The sequence below is a fragment of the Phyllostomus hastatus genome, unplaced genomic scaffold, assembly GCF_019186645.2.
Source record: "Phyllostomus hastatus isolate PE091 unplaced genomic scaffold, TTU_PhHast_1.1 phas_contig_17, whole genome shotgun sequence".
NCBI classification, from domain to species: Eukaryota; Metazoa; Chordata; class Mammalia; order Chiroptera; family Phyllostomidae; genus Phyllostomus; species Phyllostomus hastatus.
The window spans coordinates 36,234,801-36,253,232 of NW_025333664.1; the positions used below are offsets into that span (position 1 = coordinate 36,234,801).

General features: G+C 38.1%; 1 protein-coding gene across 5 annotated transcripts in view; it reads right to left on the reverse strand.

The window, feature by feature from the left end:
• Positions 1-18,432, reverse strand: part of KIF16B (kinesin family member 16B) — a 330,800-nt gene that overhangs the window by 96,840 nt on the left and 215,528 nt on the right. For 3 of the 5 annotated variants that reach the window (XM_045833297.1, XM_045833300.1, XM_045833298.1), the window contains exons 18-19: positions 664-696; positions 262-315 (exon numbers count right to left, since the gene is read on the reverse strand). In XM_045833297.1, coding sequence (XP_045689253.1) covers positions 262-315; positions 664-696 — 87 coding nt within the window. The remainder of the gene's footprint in view (positions 1-261; positions 316-663; positions 697-18,432) is intronic. The other 2 variants (XM_045833301.1, XM_045833299.1) reach the window with 1 other exon arrangement.

The window sequence follows — 18,432 nt, forward strand, 5'->3', positions numbered from 1 at the left end:
ATTTGGTTTATTAAGTTTAATAAGTATATTAAATTTGCCTACTAACTCAATTCCTCCTTTCTCACCAGTATTTGAAAAATTCAAACAAGAAGGAAAACTAACCAGCTAAAGAAAAATGGCCTACAGTCATTAGACATGTACATTACAGACATAGAGCTAGAGGGAGGTATTGAAACAGACACAGATGAAATCAGTCTAAGACATTAACATAAGAATCCACAACTACAGTTGTGTTAAAACTCAGTAACCCATGTAGCTTACCTTTTACTTTCTAATTTTTCAAGTTCTTCACGCTGTTGCCGCTCAAATTCAAGTCTAAATAAAATCAAATGAAAATGAGTCACCTCTCTACAAAGCTTTCCTCTCTCTTAATCTTTGTATAGGTATATTTTACAAAGAGCATCAGTTATTCAAGAATGATTTTTCGCTACTATGAATTAGCAAGTTTAAAATGAATACTCTGCTCTATGACTATGATTAGAAATTAGACATTCTTTTATGGGTGCTTGAATTCAGACTAAATAAAAACATTTGACTTAAAGGAAAACAAACAAAACACCACTGTACTGAAAAAGCATAGTGAAAAGAGACTTCTAAATGAGAAGCATGTCTACTCCATGCAGTTTAGTGACCGATGAGTATATAAAAATGAAGAATCTCTACCTTAGACAGATGGGTCCTTTTATAGGGAAAAGACTGCCAGGGAGGTAGAGAGAGAAAGTACAGACATCAATTAAGAAAAGAATTAACTGAGGAAAATATTAGGAGAAAAGCAATAAGGTACAAAAGCCAATAGCCAAGGACAAATTGATATGTCTTTTCATAAATATCACATTTCCCAATACTTTCTTGAAGCAAACACTCTAACACTCCAAAGAGTTAGCTGTTATGCACACTTCCCATGATAATTATAGCACTAATAATAGTTGAGTATGAATAATAATAGCAAACAATAGTCAAATTTTCTACTTTGCAGATAGTCATACAACAGGAAGTTTGTCAAAATCCTCCTTAACTAGTAGTTACATGAGGCTACATAGATCAGAAACATTTACCATAATGGAAGCAAAATAAATGGGGTTGAGCCATTGAAAATTCTGAAAAAATAACTCAGTAAAATATTGATAACAAAGGCTGATTTTTTCCTCAAACACTAGATTTAATTAATGCAAGATTTCACTATTTCACTAATAAATAGCATGAACTATAATTCACACATTTTCCTGTTGTGGTAGATGGCAGATACATCTAAAAACTTGAACTATGGGAAAATTCACTATGAATTATTTCCTTGGGTAATGCGCAAGTCCAAATTGAACACAGTTACCTTTACAATGAGCTAACAAATATTTCAAATAGATGTGTCACCAATTTAATTTGGTATAATATTGAGAATAAGATAGCTAATGGACTTTGTAAGTGGAAATGAGTGTTGTGCTTAGTGATTCACATATTAGCTTACTTTATCTTCCTTGCAAATCCTTAAAGGTAGCAAACTGTATCTCCAGTTCACAGATTAGTAACCAAAGCTTGGGTATATGAATGAACTTGTTCAAGGTCATAAAGATAACATATGGTGGAGCCAGGGTATGAAGCCCTGGCAGCCTGCTTCCAAAATAGCTGCAATTAATTCACTTTTAAAAGCAATGATCAAATTTGTGATATACAATGAAAGTATTAAATCCTTTTATTGAAACTTGTCATTTACATGATAATGTACATAGAAAATCCGATAGACTCCACCATAAAACTGCTTGACCTAATAAATAAATTTGGCAAAACAGTGGGATACAAAGTCAATATCCAGAAATCAAAGGCATTTCTGTACACCAACAATGAAACAGCAGAGGCAGAAATCAAGAAAAAAATCCCATTTGAAATAACGAAAAGAAAAATAAAATACCTAGGAATAAACCTAACCAAGGAGTTAAAAGACCTGTATTCAGAAAACCACATAACACTGAGGAAAGAAATCAAGGAAGACACAAACAAATGGAAACATATACCATGTTCATGGATTGGAAGAATTAATATCATCAAAATGTCCATACTACCCAAAGCAATTTACACATTCAATGCAATACCTATTAAAGTACCAATGGCTTATTTCACAGACATAGAACAAACACTTCAAAAATTTATATGGAACCATAAACAACCCCGAATAGCTGCTGCAATTTTGAGAAAGAAGAGTAAAGTAGGAGGGATCACAATACCTGACACTAAACTATACTACTACAAGGCCACTGTAATCAAAACAGCCTGGTACTGGCATAAGAACAGGCACATGGACCAATGAAACAGAACAGAGAGCCCAGAAATAAACCCAAGTCTCTAAGGTCAATTAATATTTGACAAAGGGGGCAGCAACATAAAATGGAATAAAAATAGCCTCTTCAACAAATGGTGTTGGGAGAACTGGACAGCTACATGCAAAAAAATGAAACTCAAGCACCAACTTACACCTTATACAAAAATAAATTCAAGGTGGATAAAAGACTTAAATATAAAACGTGACACCATTAAAGTCCTAGAGGAGAACGTAGGTAGGAAAATCTCAGACATTTCACGCAGAAACTTTTTTACTGACATGTCTCCTACAGCAAGGGACATAAAGGAAAGAATAAACAAATGGGACCTCATCAAAATAAAAAGCTTTTGCACAGCTAAAGAAAAGAGTATCAAAATAAAAAGAGAACCAACTGCATGGGAAAACATATTTGCCAATGATACCTCAGACAAGGGTTTAATCTCTAAAATATAGAAAGAACTTACACGACTCCACTCTAAGAAGACAAGCAACCCAATTAAAAAATGAGCAAATGACTCGAACAGACACCTCTCCAAGGAGGACATACAGAAGATCCAAAGACACATGAAACGATGTTCAATATCGCTAGCTATCAGAGAGATGCAAATTAAAACCACAATGAGATACCACTTCACACTGGTCAGAATGGCCATCATAAACAAAGCAACAAACAACAAGTGTTGGAGAGGTTGTGGAGAAAAAGGGGACCCTAGTGCACTGTTGGTGGGACTGCAGACTGGTACAACCACTATGGAAAGCAGTATGGAACTTCCTCAGAAAACTAAAAATGGATCTGCCTTTTGACCCTGTAATTCCACTGCTGGGACTATATCCTAAGAACACTAAAACACCAATACAAAAGAACCTTTGCACCCCGATGTTCATTGCAGCACAATTTACAATAGCTAGGTGCTGGAAGTAACCTAGATACCCATCAGTAAATGAATGGATCAAAAAACTATGGTACATTTGCACAATGGAATTCTATGCAGCAGAAAGAAAGAAGGAGCTCCTACCCTTTGCAACAGCGTGGATGGAGCTGGAAAGCATTATGCTAAGTGAAACAAGCCAGGCAGTGAAAGACAAATACCATATGATCTCACCTTTAACAGGAACCTAAACAACAAAACAAAGAAACAAGCAAAATATAACCAAAGACACTGAAATAGACGACAGACTGACAGTGACCAGAGGGGAGAGAAGAGGGAATTTCAGGGGAGAATGGGAAGGGTTTACAGGAGCAAATTTAAAGGACACATGGACAAAAACTAGGGGGAGGGTGGTAATGGGAGGGAAGTGGGGTTGGGTGGGTGGGCTGGAATGGGAGTAAAAGGGAGAAAACTGTACTTGAACAATGATTAAAATAAAATAAAAATAAAAATAATAAAAATAAAAATAACTGTTTAAAATATCTTAGGAACTTATTTTATACAACTAAGCAACAAAGAAATAGCCAACCTATCAGATGCACAGTTCAAAACATTGGTAGTCAGGATGCTCATAGGATTGGTTAAATTTGGCTGCAAATTAGATGAAAAAAATGAAGGCCATGCTAAGTGAAATAAAGGAAAAGGTACAGGGAACCAATAGTGATGGGAAGTAAGTGGGGACTTGAATCAACAGTGTACACCAGAAGGAAGAAAGAAACATTCAACTAGAAAAGAATGGAGAAGAAAATTTTAAAAAATGAGGAGAGGCTTAGGAACCTCCAGGATATCTTGAAATGTTCCAACATCCAAATCATAGAGGTAGCGGAAGGAGAAGAGGAAGAGCAACAAGTGGAAAACTTATTTGAATAAATAATAGAGGACAACTTCCCCAATCTGGCAAAGGAGATAGACTTCCAGGAAGTCCAGGAAGCTCAGAGAGTCCCCAAAAAGTTGGAACACACTAAGTCCCATCATAATTACATTACCCAAGATTAAAGATAAGGAGGGAATCTTAAAAGCAGCAAGAGATAAGGAAACAGCTACCTACAAAGGAGTTCCCATCAGACTGTCAGCTGACTTCTCAAAAGACATTACAGGCAAGAAGGGACTGGAAATAAGTATTCCAAGTCAAGGACTTACATCCGAGATTGCTCTATCCAGCAAAGCTTTCATTTATAATGGAAGAGCAGAGAAAGTGCTTCTCAGATAAGGTCAAATTAAAGGAGTTCATCATCACCAAGCCCTTATTATTTGAAATGTTAAAGGGATTTATCTAAGAAGAAGAAGATAAAAAAAAAATATGAGCAGTAAAATGACAGCAAAGTCACAATTATTAACAACTACACCTAAAACAAAAGCAAACTAAGCAAACAACTAGAACAGGAACAGAACCACAGAAATGGAGATCACATGGAGTGTTATCAACAGGGGAGTGGGAGGGGGACAGAGGAGGAAAGGTACAGAGAACAAGTAGCATAAATGGTAGATAGAAAATAGACAGGGGAAGGGTAAGAATAGTATAGGAAATGTAGAAGTCAAAGAACTTATATGTATGACCCATGGACATGAACTAAAGGAAGGGAATGTGGGTGGGAGGGGGGTGTGCAGGGTGAGGGGAGTGAAGGGTGGAAAATGGGACAATTATAATAGCATAATCAATAAAATATATTTAAAAATAAAGAAAAAAAGAAACTTGTCATTTAGGGTTATATTCATCCTTCTATCAAATGAAAGTAATCAGTAGATTATAGGCACTGCCATCCATGAGAAGTCAATAATACACACACACACAAACACACACAATTTTTGCAAGTTCCCAAGCCCAGCACATAAGTAATTACACTAAGTGGGAATAGGGCTCCATTACAGTCAATATATAATCACTCTCCTTTACATAACAATGAACAAACCTTGGGAATTTTTCCTAGATTATTTTTTAGACTTTGGTACAGTTTAATCTTTTTATAGATATTTATACAGTCAAAAAGAATTCCTGGATAAAACACTTTCAAACTCAGAGAATTTTGCTAATGGAATTATCTTTATTCTCTAGTTTTATTTTTTCTGAACAATAGCTCAATGTGACTATTAATAGACACTGCTCTGACAATGTCACAAGTGCATGGTCATAAGCCAAATGCTACTCCAAAAGTTGGGAGATCCAAGTTCAAATGAAAACCTATCACCAGAGGAGTGTTTGCAATGTGCAGGCGCTGGGCTGGTCAGTCGGTGCACAATGCCCTCACTTTGTTCCCCCAACCCCAGCAGGCTGACAGGTTTCTCATCCTTATTTTATAGAACAGGAAACTGAGGTTCAGAGCATGTAAGTAGCAGAGGGAGAACTTGAATCCAAATTTGATATTAAAGTCTATACTGCCAACAAATATAATTGTTACTAATGAGTTACATGGTCTCAGGTCATAAAATGTGAGTTTTAATATCTTCAGTTCTCTAAAATGACACTCTGAGCATCTGCTTTTTTAAATGAGCACAATGTCAGGCAATGAATGAGCCAGGCACAGAAAATACAGCAGTCTAAGGAAGAGGTGGGCCCTGTATCCAGAGGGCTCCCAGTCCGTGACAGTCAAACAAACACAAGTGTGTCACGAGCCAGGCCTAAGGAGGGACACTGTTACATAGAGAAGGGTATTAACCTCAGAATTGGTAAGTATGTCGAACGAAGGCAAGCTATGTGAGAAAACCTATATCTAAGCTGCACCATTTTTCCTTGTGCATGATACAGAAACTCAAGAGAAGCTCAAAGTAACCAAATCTTGGCTTGCTATGGAGGAAGTGGCAAGACATGAACCTCAATAGGATACAAGAAGTCAGAGAGTGAAGAGCCTTAGAGTTACATTTAGAATTCTGAACATGATCCTAAAGAAGATGATAGAAAAGTGTCTTGGAATAGGGTTGTTTAAAAATACATAGACCCTGTGTTCCGTAGAGAACAGGTGGGAGGGGGACAATATGAGTAACCAAAAAACAAATTAGGAAGTTGCTGTGGTCATATAAATAAGAGAGGATGGAGGCAGGAACTAGGATAACTAAAAAAAAGATGTTCTCTGATTTTCTCAGGAGGGTGGGTTGACAGAACTTGATAATTGGTTGCATTTTGAGGGGGTTGTGATGAGAAAAGAAGCTGACCCTCAGTTCTCTGGCAAGTACACACAAGGTGGGAAGGCAGTACACAGAGAAGCTGAGCTAAGAGGTAAGCAAGTGTGACATCCTACAAATTCTAGTGGTTGTAAGACTATGTAATGAATTATTTAACCTTAGATGCTTACTTTCTGTAGAAATTGAAGAAAACAACAAGCCTTACCTCAAAGGATTGTAGCCAGGATTCAATGAGATAACACATGCAAAATATCTGTAGAGTATCTGCACATATTAGGTCCATAACAACTGTCTCTCCTTGTTATGATCTACTAAGATAAGGAGGAGCACTGTGGATGGAGCCACTTGGGGAAGAGGGAGAAGTAGCAGCGGTAGCTATAGTAGTGCTAGCACTCACGGTGGTGAAGGTGGGGGTAGTTAACATGCACTGAACATACAGTCTATACCATGTTCTGAATACTTTGCCTTTAACTCTCACAATGGCCCTGTGTGATATATTTCCCATATTACCTATGAGAAACTGCCATATTGCTAGTAATTTGGCAGAATCAATATTGATTCTAGAGCCCATAATTTATTAATATTTTATTGATTATACTATTACAGTTGCCCAAATTTTCCCCCTTTGCCCTTCTCCACCCAGCAACCTCCACTCCCTCAGGCAATCCCTGCATCATTGTTCATGTCCATGGGTCAGGCATGTAAGTTCTTTGGCTACACCATTTCCTGCACTGACTTTATATCTCTACAGCTATACTCTAACTACCTATTTGTACTTCTTAAACCCCTCATCTATTCACCCATTCCCCCCACACCTCTCTCCTATCTACAAACATCAAAGCACTCTCTGTATCCATGATTCTGTCTCTGTTCTTCTCATTTGCTAAGCTTGTTTTTTAGATTTAATTGTTGATAGATATATATTTATTACCATTTTACTGTTCACAATTTTGATATTCTTCTTTTTCTTAAATAAGTCCCTTTAACATTTCACATAATAATGGTTTGCTGATGATGAACTCCTTTAGTTTTTCATTGTCTGGGAAGCTCTTCATCTGCCCTTCGATTCTAAATCATACATCTTCATGGGGTAGAGCAACCTTAGCTGTAGGTCCCTGCTTTTCATGTCTGAATATTTCTTGCTAACCCTTCTAGCCTGCAGAGTTTCTTTTAAGAAATCAGCTGACTGTCTTAAGGGAACTCCCCTGTAGGTAACTAACTGCTTTTCTCTTATAGCTTTTAAGATTTTTCTTTATCTTTAAACTTTGGTATTTTAATTATGATGTGTCTTGGTCTGGGCCTCTTTCAATCCATCTTGTTTGGGACTCTGTGCTTCCTGGATTTGCACATCTATTTCCTTCACCAAATCAGGGAAGTTTTCTTTCATTATTTTTTCAAATAGATTTCCTATTTCTTGCTCTTTCTCTTTTCTTTCTGGAACCCCTATGATATGAATACTTGAAGTGGTCCCAGTGGCTGATTATACTATCCTCATTTTTTTAATTCTTTTTTCTTCTTGTTGTGCTGACTGGTTTTTGTTTCCTTATGTCCCAAATCTTTGATTTAATTCTTGGCTTCATCCACTCTCCCATTGTTTCCCTGTAAATTGTCCTTTATTTCAATTAGTGCATCCTTCATTTCTGACTGGATCTTTTTTATGCTGTTGAGGTCCTTACTAAGTTCCTTGAACATCCTTATAAACAGTGTTTTGAACACTCTATCTGATAGATTGCTTATCTCCATTTCATTTAGCTCTTTTCCTGGAGTTTTGATCTGTTCTTTCATTTGGACCATGTTTATTTGTCTCCTCATTTTGGCAGTTTCTTTGTGTTTGTTTCTATGTATTGGGTAGAGCTGCTATAACTCCCTGTCTTGGTAGCTTGGCCTAATGTAGTAGATGTCCTATAGCTTCCAGTGGCACAGCCACCCTAAAACCCAAGCTGGGTACTCAAGGAGTCTCCTTTGTGTGTGCTGAGTACACCCTTCCCTTGTAGTTGAGACTTGGTTGCTTTAAACAGATTAATAGAAGGGATTTACCCAGGTCAGTGAGCTATAAGGACTGGCTGTGACCACTGACCACCAACCTCCAGCCTCCATGGAGGATCAGCTGTGCAGGGCAGGGTGGTGGTGTGCCAGTGTGATCTGTAGCTGTGCACTGGATATAGAGGCTATGGCATTTTCTGGGTGGTGCAGGCCAAGGTCAACCCCCACCTATGTTTTGCCCAAAGTGACTCTGCATGAGTTATAAAGCAATCTGAGATGGCTGCTATGTGTGCTGGTCTTGGAGATTCACAAGAAAATCCACGCTATCAATCTAATCTGGCTGCTGCTAGTCCCATGTCTAGGACTACTTAGCAAGAGGTATGGTGGTTGGGGGTTCACTGAGGCCAGCTGTTGTTTCTTTGAGAAGATTCAGGAAGTTGTGAAGCATGAGTCATAACCAACCATTCATATGGAAAAGGCACTCTTAACAGCTTGGATGGGCCAGTAAGGTTAGTGGGACAGAGGCTCAGGAGATCTCCAGGGCAAGGCAAACAGTGTTAGCCAGGGTGGCAGAGTCTTAGATATGGCATCCACCTACTGGCTGCCCATAATTAGAGTCCATAATTTTAATCTCTTTTCTATCCTTTCTTAAGAAGGTAACCTCAACTTTACACATGGTATATCTAATGATTCCAGAAGATCATCCAAACTGAGTGTCCAAAAGGCAAGGGATACAAAGATCTGGCTGTCAGGCCCTTTATCAAGGATGGAGATGAACTTGCGATTCACCAGCATCTAGATAGAAATTGAAATCATAAGAGTAGATGATGCTATCCAGGACATTTATATAGAATGAGAATAAAGGAGCTTAGTGCACAGTGTGTAAGTCCACAGATAATGCAGTGATTGGCAGGGAAGGACAGGCCTTCCAGCAAGGCAGGAGTGAACAGTTAAAAACAGAGAGGGAAGACCAAGAAAGGATAGGCATAGGGAAGCAGAGGAAAGGGGTGTTTCAAGAAAGAAGGAGTTGGTAGCATGAAATGCTTCAGGAATGTCAATTAAGATAGAGCCCAAGGAGAACTCATTGAATTTAACAACATGGAGATCACCAGTGACCTTGGAGTAAGCTTTGTGGGTTGGGGACAGATGGCAGTGGGCTGAGGAGTAAATGGGTGTAAAGTAGAGACTGAGTATGTAGATAGGGTAGAGACCTTTCCTAGTAATTTTAGTTATAAAGAGGAGGTAGTAGTTTTAGGAGGATGGATGATCATTTTAGTAACTGAAAGAAATGTGTGTGTTTATTAATAAATCCTCATATATAAAAGCCAAAAGAAAGAGGGAATAAAAAATTAGGGAGAGGCTGTAGATACTTCAGGGGACCCTGACATGTAGGACAAGAAATGATGGACGAATGGCTAAGAGCAAGTGCTCTGGAATTAGCATAACCCAGATCAAATGCTAACTCCTCTGTGACTGTGGAACAAGTTCTCAATTTCTCTTGGCCTCAGTTTCTTTATCTGAAAATAGATTCAAAATGACACTAGTCCCTATAGGGTAGAAGATCCAATGAGAGTACAAACTGAGAAATCAGCAGTTAAGAAATATTAGCTATGAATCCTACAGGGTCCATAGTACTAGTAGAGGAAGGTAGCCAGAAAGGCAAAAGTACAGTTGAGCCACTGACATATGAAGAGGAAAGGCTGAATGTAAAGCAGAAATGAGATTTAATGGTGTTGTTCTCTTAGGACTTATGTATTCTCTGTGCTGTTAGAAGCAAGGTTCTCTGCTAAGAGTGAGGAGGAACAGTGGTGGGCTTAGAGGCATAAAGAACATGGAGATTATTTGTAACAGGTGAAGAGGCCAGTGGGCAAGAGAATTGACAGGGAGAACAAGCAAAAAGGGGTGACTAGGGATCATTCAAACTTAGAGACCATCAATTTACAGAGGCACCAATGTCTGTGTTGATGTGTTTTTCTCTTACAGCATTGAGTTGAAATGCCGAGATGCCCAGATGCATGGTTATAGTTTCAGGCCAGAAAGACAGTTCAGTGGTTACAGCTGGGACTCTGGCAAGGAGAACCTAAGGAAGATCTGAGCATTTAGGAAAAGGATGGCTCAAGTGTTGGGAATGAGGAGTTGATTAAAAAGGTAAGCAAGTGGGAACAACAAAGGCTTACAGGCAAAGGTAAGAAATCAAAGATGTTCCCAGCATGAGTTATCCACAGGGAGTCATAAAGTCAGGATTTAGAAAGATGGTGAAGCTTTGAAGGAAATGTCTGAAAAGCAAGTAGATGACAAACAACTGTGAGGAGAGGCAAAGCATCCGAGAGGCAGATTATCAGACGTGAACAGATCAGGAATGCTCTACAGGTCAGGGAAAGGGTGGCCTGAGAGCAGCCAGGGGCAGTCCCAGCAGTTTCTGGGCTGATGAGCTCACTGGTTCCTCCTTGGGAGATTTCATTTTAGAACATGGGACTGGGACAGGGAAGGACAAAGTATTTGGATCAGTGGTGGCTGTCAACCTCAGATGCATGAGGCCACAGCTCTGATCCCTCCTAAACAGTAGCATCTATTGAAATGTAAAGTTCTGAGTCAAGAAATTATAACTATGTTGTACCCTTGAAAGTAATATAAAATTGTATGTGAACTACAATTGAAAAATTGAAAAAAAATTATTTAAAAGAAGAAATCAGAGGTTGCCATTTTAATTCTTAATGAAGAAGTATGACTTCATTTCTGTGACCTGTTTCTAAATAAGAAAAATGTCTGATTGCTTTCTACTGAAAGCAGTATATTCCTTGATAAATAATGACTCCTATTTCCTCAAAAATAGAATAAAAAATAAATAAAACAAAACAAAAAACCGAAGGATGCTCAGTCTTAAAATAAAGTCCCAAACAGTCTGAGGAGAGTGTTATAATTAAAAAGTTAGAAATAATATTTTAAATATGAGCTGATATGAGCTATTGTTGGTACTGTATAATGTCTGTAAAATGTATATTTACTAATCATACTTTAAAATGCCCCTCTTTCTATTATCAATGGTAATAATTTCAAATAGCAAAATCTCAATAGATTATACAAAATTAATGTGTGTTAATATCAAGGAAAAATATCAACTGTATTTGTATTTTGATGTGGCTTCATTTTCCATAAGTGTCATTCACTATCTTATTTTACTGGAATTAACTTGGCCCCAAATGCTAATTTCCTAAATGTCATAGTTAAAAGGAAAACCACAAAAAGTTATAGTTTTTGCAGCTGTTTTAGCATTTTAAAAGGACATTTGGAACTACATATATTGTGTTGGTCCAACACAAAAAGCATAGCATACAACTGATTTTTAAAAGAAATGGCTGTTTTTTGCATTAAAAGATATCTTTTAGTGCATTTTTAGGTATAACTGCATATCATGCAATTTATATTCCTGTTATCATTGGAAGTGAAAATTAAAGGGGTAGGAATTTCTCAGTTTGCCCCATTGCACTGAAAGCGAGACTATGATTAACAACAACAACAAAAAATTAAATGCACTAAAAGCATAAATATCTGAGTCCTTGTGGTGTCCCAATGGTGACTAGTGTTATAACTCTGATGTCATTCCACTTTCTAAAAGGAGCACAGTGTCTCCTCAAGTCTGGCCAACACCTGAGCCGGTGGCTATAAGGAGGGTGGGCAAGAAGGTAATGGAAGCTGAGTTCCAGACCACAATATGACTGGAAAGAGCTCTCACCTGGCAATGGAGGTGAGCTGAAGGTCAGGCAGTCCCTTACATGGAAACAAAGTGCATATGTGAACAGATAAGGACAAAATCAGTCAGTGGGTAGGCCTGGATTTTTCCTGTGTGACTCGTTGTAATCAAATACAGGAATGACTTCATGGGTGTGCAATCCATGAAGATGCACAGGACACTGCATTTACTTGATGCTCTACTGCTGTCATCTTGAAATTCTTAATATATGAACAAGAGGCCCCACAATTCATTATGTATTAAACCCTGCTAATTATGTAGCTGGTCTGATCAAGTAGATGTCGTTTTTTAAAGAACTCCCAGTCTTTTTCTTGGAATGCTAGGTGACATTCTAGTCCAGATTCTGGAACTGCATAGATGGAAAGGAGCTAAGAAAAACCAGAAGTCAGTGTAAGATGGTTCATCTCTCCCTCATCCTTCATGAGGGATTAGGTTTTGACCACGATGGATTCAGTAATACCTTAGACAAGAATGACTGACCTTCTCACCACCCTACCACCCTCAGAAATGTCTAATCAATCTCAAATCCCCTTATGAATAAGTAAATCCCAAGGAACCGTAAAGATTAAAGAGAAAGTTTGAATTTGGACGCTGAAGTTTGGTCAGATCCTCCCGGACCTTGAGAACCTTGACATTTTAATTGTTCTTTAAAGGCTAAGCAGAAAGCAGTTACTATCTGAAGGGAGGCCCAGGAAAGCATGAAAGGAAGAAGTGTCCATTCATCTGGATACCAACTCTTCATGGAAAGGCCTTACAGTTGTTCCTGTGTTCATCAGCCCCCATGTAAACTTTCATTAGAAAGCTAAGAATAGCTAGCTACTTTGTAGAGACAGCTAGAAGTGCTACCCCACTCACTGTCTGTCTCTCTCCTCCCCTCCCCCCAAATCATGGTGTAACATATCAGGTTATCTTATAGTAGAGTGAATTACAAGCAAATGCAATTCAAGGTGTGTATATCAAGATGGGGTCTCACAATGCAATTTAATCTAGGAGGTTGTGAAATTAAACCCCATTTAGGTAACATTCAGGGTTTATAACATAAATATTCCTAGTACTCAGGGAAGGGTTTCTTAATAAACTTTCAAATCCCTGGTCTAAAATGTATTCACTAAAGACTTTCCAGGAGCCAGTCTTAAGCCTTTTGTATAGTAAATGAAAGTGCTCAAAGAACCAAAGATCATTTTTTAAAAAATAGTAAAATTTGATACCAAAGCATTTTAATAGAGTTTCTCGTCAGCCTACTTCTCATAACAGTGGTATAACTTGCTCTAATAAAGAGCCAGGAGCACATATTAAATCCAGAAAATGGAAACATACCTGATCAAGCCATAGGGTCACAGACATGCAGACTCAAGAGATCATGCATTGGACTCAGCACACACCCCTACACCCTGCTCCCCCCTCCCTTGACTTTATAGGACAGGAGACGGAGGTCCAAAGACTTTCAGAGAGAAGTCCAAGATGACCTCTTTAGAGGAATCAGGAGCAAAGCCTAGCTCCTCCTGTCCCTCCTCCATCCTCACTTCAACTCTGAATTTCATCTTACCTCCTCAACCAAACCACGGCAACTTTCACTCCAGAAACAGCTTTCCAAAGGTTAAAAATTAATTCATCATCCCAAGTTGTACCTCTCCCTGTTGGACCAACCACAACAGTGCAGCACAGGCAATCTTCCTGCCACCTCATTTAGCAATGCATGCCACATATCCAACAAACCTTCAACAAGCACCTACTACGTATCCGACTCTGAGGGGAATACGGATAAACAAAGTCTTAACAGTGAAGTAAGTGAAATCAAATACACATGTGTATCAATCACACAGAATGTGATGAGCCCACCATGAAACTTCCATTTTCAACAGGAGGTGGGTGGAGGCTCGAGAGTGTTTACAGCAGCAGAAAGAGAAGATACCTTCCAGAGGAGCTACTGTCTAAGCTGGGTGTGAACAGATGGACCGAATAACAATGGGCAGAGTGGGGTAAGTTGGGGGAAAATCTAGTGGAAAAAATAGGACGTGGAAGATCAAAGATACAAGCAAAGGAAGCAGCAGAGAGTCTTGTTTGGCGATTGGTTTGAATAAATAAAGGAAAATAGTAAGAAATAGAACCCAGAAGTTAAACTGAACAGAATGTCAAAAAGGGCACTGTTGTGGGTAACCTTGCCTTTCACTACCCTATGCAGTCCTCTACACAAGGCACTAAGCTCAAGGCACAGGACCCAGTGAGTTCATGCATCCATTAATTCTTCTGCTCAACAGATCACCAATATGCCAGGTATTGTCCTGGGGATTTTGGTGCAGCAAAAGAGGCCTCTTGCTATCATAAACCTTTCATTCTAGTGAGGGGAACAGCTAACTAACAATTAGTGTGTTTTGTGATAAGTGCTATGAAAAAGAATGAAACCAGGAAAGAGAATGGAGAAAGGGATATTCAGGAAAGATATGAATCAACAAAGACAGTGACCATGAGGACATATTTGGTGGCAGTGTGAGGGAGAAGCCAGAACCATGACCAGGAGACAATGTGTACTGCATTCTGGGAACACAGCAAGACCAGCATGATGAGAGCAGATGGAACCAGGGGAAAGTAATGTTATGAAGACAATTTTGACCCAAGAAGGAGCCAGGGCCAAGACCACCTGGGACCCTACAGGTCATAGAATGCAGACAGAGCCCTGCCTTACATGACTATATATACACTGAGGGCCATCTGCAAGACACATAGTAAGTGTTCAACCAATGACTCTTACAGATAGTGCTCTGAAGTCAGTGAAATGAGGCTCAGAGTCAGACCCAATGACACAGTCACAGAATAATTGAAGGAGGAGGAGATGGTGTCACTCAATGCAGTATTCTCTTTGCCTTAAGAAATAACAATTTTTGGTATTTCCCACCATCTCAAGATGAAAGCAATTAACTGCTACAAATGTAGAAAAAAAGAGGTAAGGCCCTCACCATGAACACCCCATTGTGGTATACAGCCTTTAACCTTCATAGCCATACATATACACTCACCAGTGAGAATCTACAACAGAATCTGTTTTGTCACCCAGATCATCAACTGTTGTTCTACAACACAGCATGATCTTATGCAAGTCTATAATATAGATGTTCCATGATTTATGTAAGCAATCTCATACTGTTGGAAATATACATGGTAGATGATTCTGACAAAACAGTTTTGAGGGATCTACACTGGTTAGCCCAAGGAGAAGTTAATTAAAAAAAAAAAAAAGGCTGTGCATACTTGTAGGCAGAGAGAACACAGAGACCAGAAAAGGGAAGTTTGAAGTTGTGACAAAGACTTATAATGTACCTACCACACACTTCCTCTGCCTTAAGGATACAAGGGAAGAGCTTTACAAGTCTGCTTCACATATCTGTACTCCTTTGATACTGCATGATGAAATACAAAATGCTAACATGCCTAATCAGCAATTCTTGATACATGCACCGAAGTATGGGACTAAGGCTGAGTGGAGGTCTGGGAATACCTTTTGCACCTCCCTGGGCCCATCTGCCCACTCCCAGCTCTGCACTGTCATGCCTTTTCTCTTCTAGATCTTCCAAGTTTCCTTTCCCTTATTTCTCTCTCTGACCTATCTTTATTCCTCTCCTTGTTGCAACTCCTGTGAAATAAAGAATTCAGGGCAGTGTAGATTTAGGTTAAAAATAACCAAGTGGGGAAGATTTGTGTAAGTGGATTAACTGCAATATAATCAATGATTTATGTGAAAAAGGAAATATTCCCAAAAAGTATTTAATGATTATCAAGAGTTACATTATGATATAAACATAGAAATAAGGCATGTTCAATGGCATGAGGGAAAAGTTCACAATAAAATATTACAAGAAAAAGTGAAATAAAGAACTGTACATCTAATGTGATCTTGATTTTAATTTTTTAATACTCTTTATAATGCATAATGACAATATCTGATGTACAATTAAATAGATACTGTAAAATGTAAGTAAATATTACAAATATAAACAAATAATTATTTCTTAGTGGAAGGACTATGAATACTTGTGATTACTTAATTCATTCCTGAATGTTTTATTTTTTTGTAATAAGCATTTAAGTTTATAATGAGGCAAACTACCTGTTTCAAAAATTGTTCTCAATCTACCAGGATTATAGCAACCATTTCACTTCCTTTTCACTTCTACGAATCTCTGGTTCATTTCCATTTATTTTCAACAATGATGATGATTAACTTTTAGAAGATCATCAGATATGGGGGTTGTTAATGGTAACAAAACATCTGATGTCACTGACATGGAACATAGCTATTCAAGGTTACAATTTTGGTCTGCAATAAAAGAAGTGACTGGAAGTACCTCATTAGAGCACATCAATTCACACACACTCAACAGTTATTTTTCAAACCACCTACTTAGAAGTGGGGATACAGTATTAAGAAAATCAGACCCAACTGGCTGGTGTGGTTCAATGGATTGAGCACCAGCCTGCAAACTAAAAGGTTGCCACTTCAATTCCTAGTAAGAGCACATGCCTGGGTTGCAAGCCAGGTCCCCAGTTGGGAGGGTATGAGAGGCAACCGATTGATGTATATCGATGATTCTCTCCCTTTCTTTCTCCCTCCTTTCCTCTCTCTCTAAAAATAAATAAATGAAATCTTTTAAAAAAGGAAAAAAAGAAAGTCAGACCCTTTCAGTTCACCACAATATATACAGACCTGGAGTTGACAAACAGTTGCACCAACAGATGCAATTACCAACTATTTAGAGGGCTACCAAGTAAAAATAGAGGATGCTATGAATGAATAGTCAAGGAGATGAAATTTAGATTGGGGTGAGTAGGGCCTCTGTGAGGAAGTGAAATTTGAACTAAGATTTTAGAGACTACAAAGGATTCAGGTATGTGATATGCTGGCACACACATGGATGAGTGTTCCAGGGGATGGGCAGCGTGTTCAAAGACCTGAGAGCAAGGATGGAGAGGTAAACTGGAACCTTGACTGAATCAGCAACAAGTTCTAATCAAACAAGTTAAAGTATAGAAGGCTTGTGGCATGTAATCAAGTTAATACAATATGTTACTTCAAAGGAAAATTGTGCTGTCATGTAGGACTCAAGGAAAGCTGCTACCTATAACTACCTTGCCCATAACTACCATTCATCATTTCACTAGGAAAAGTCTCATTTCCTCAGCTGACCTTTATAATTCATCTTGAGACTGTGCAATTATAAAATGAGTAAAGCACAATGCACATCTAAAATGATAGAATAAAAACAAGTTATTCTTTGAATTCTACAGCTCATCTTTCTACTTTGAAAACAGAAAACACGGAGCTCATCATATAAAATGGCTCATAGTAAAATAATATTCAAGGACAATAAAAGAAAAAAGCAATGTCATTAATTAACATTAATCTCTAATAACAGAAGGAAGAAACACACTTCTTTCAGTTGCTTTCATCACAAATTCCCTGCAACTGTGCATCTTAACAAGCTATTGAAGGTGCTCTACAGCAACTGCAAAGTTAGTAAATGGTTCATAAAAAAGCAAGACAACTGGGATAAAAAGCTGGAGAACAAATCAGCCTTGCAGCAAAGCAAACTTTTAAAAAATAGTAAGGCCCAATAAAATAAACCAGCAGTGATAAACACAGTAAACAACCATTAGTTAAACCACAGGCTAACTACCAAATCACCTGCAACATAAATATTGCCAGTCATATACATACATACATACATATACATATACACATACATACATACATATATATGTGTATATATGTATATATGTATATATATAATAAAATGCTCATGTTTGAGACCAAGAAAAAAATTAAAAAGGATAAAACAATTTATAAAATAGCAAAGCGAGAGAGATGAGAGAAAGTGAACCTAACAGGACACTATATTTATAGGCAATGTGACCACTCTTCCCAAGACCTACAGTCAAGACCATGACCTCATCCAAAAGTGCAAAATCTTATGAAGAGTATCTCCAGCTATGACCAGATTCTGTTTCTGAAACCCTTTCTATGTTAGTATGAATTAAGAGGGTAAACTGAATTCAGTTAGATCACAATTTTTAAATGTCTATTAAGTTCCAGGTATGAAGCTGAACACTGACTAAACAACAAATTGGATTCTGTGCCTGTTTTCTGGAAGCTTACAGTCATCTATAATGAAGCTCAGACTCAGTACAACATGTGATGTAACCCTATTACTGATGTCTTTTTGCTTTCTCCATAATGTGATGTATTCATCCTTTCAGTTGAAGCAAGGAAGGAGAGAGGGAGGAGGGAAGAAATGCAGAGGGAGAGCATAAGGAAGAAATAGAGAAGGGATGGAAGACAATATGGAAAA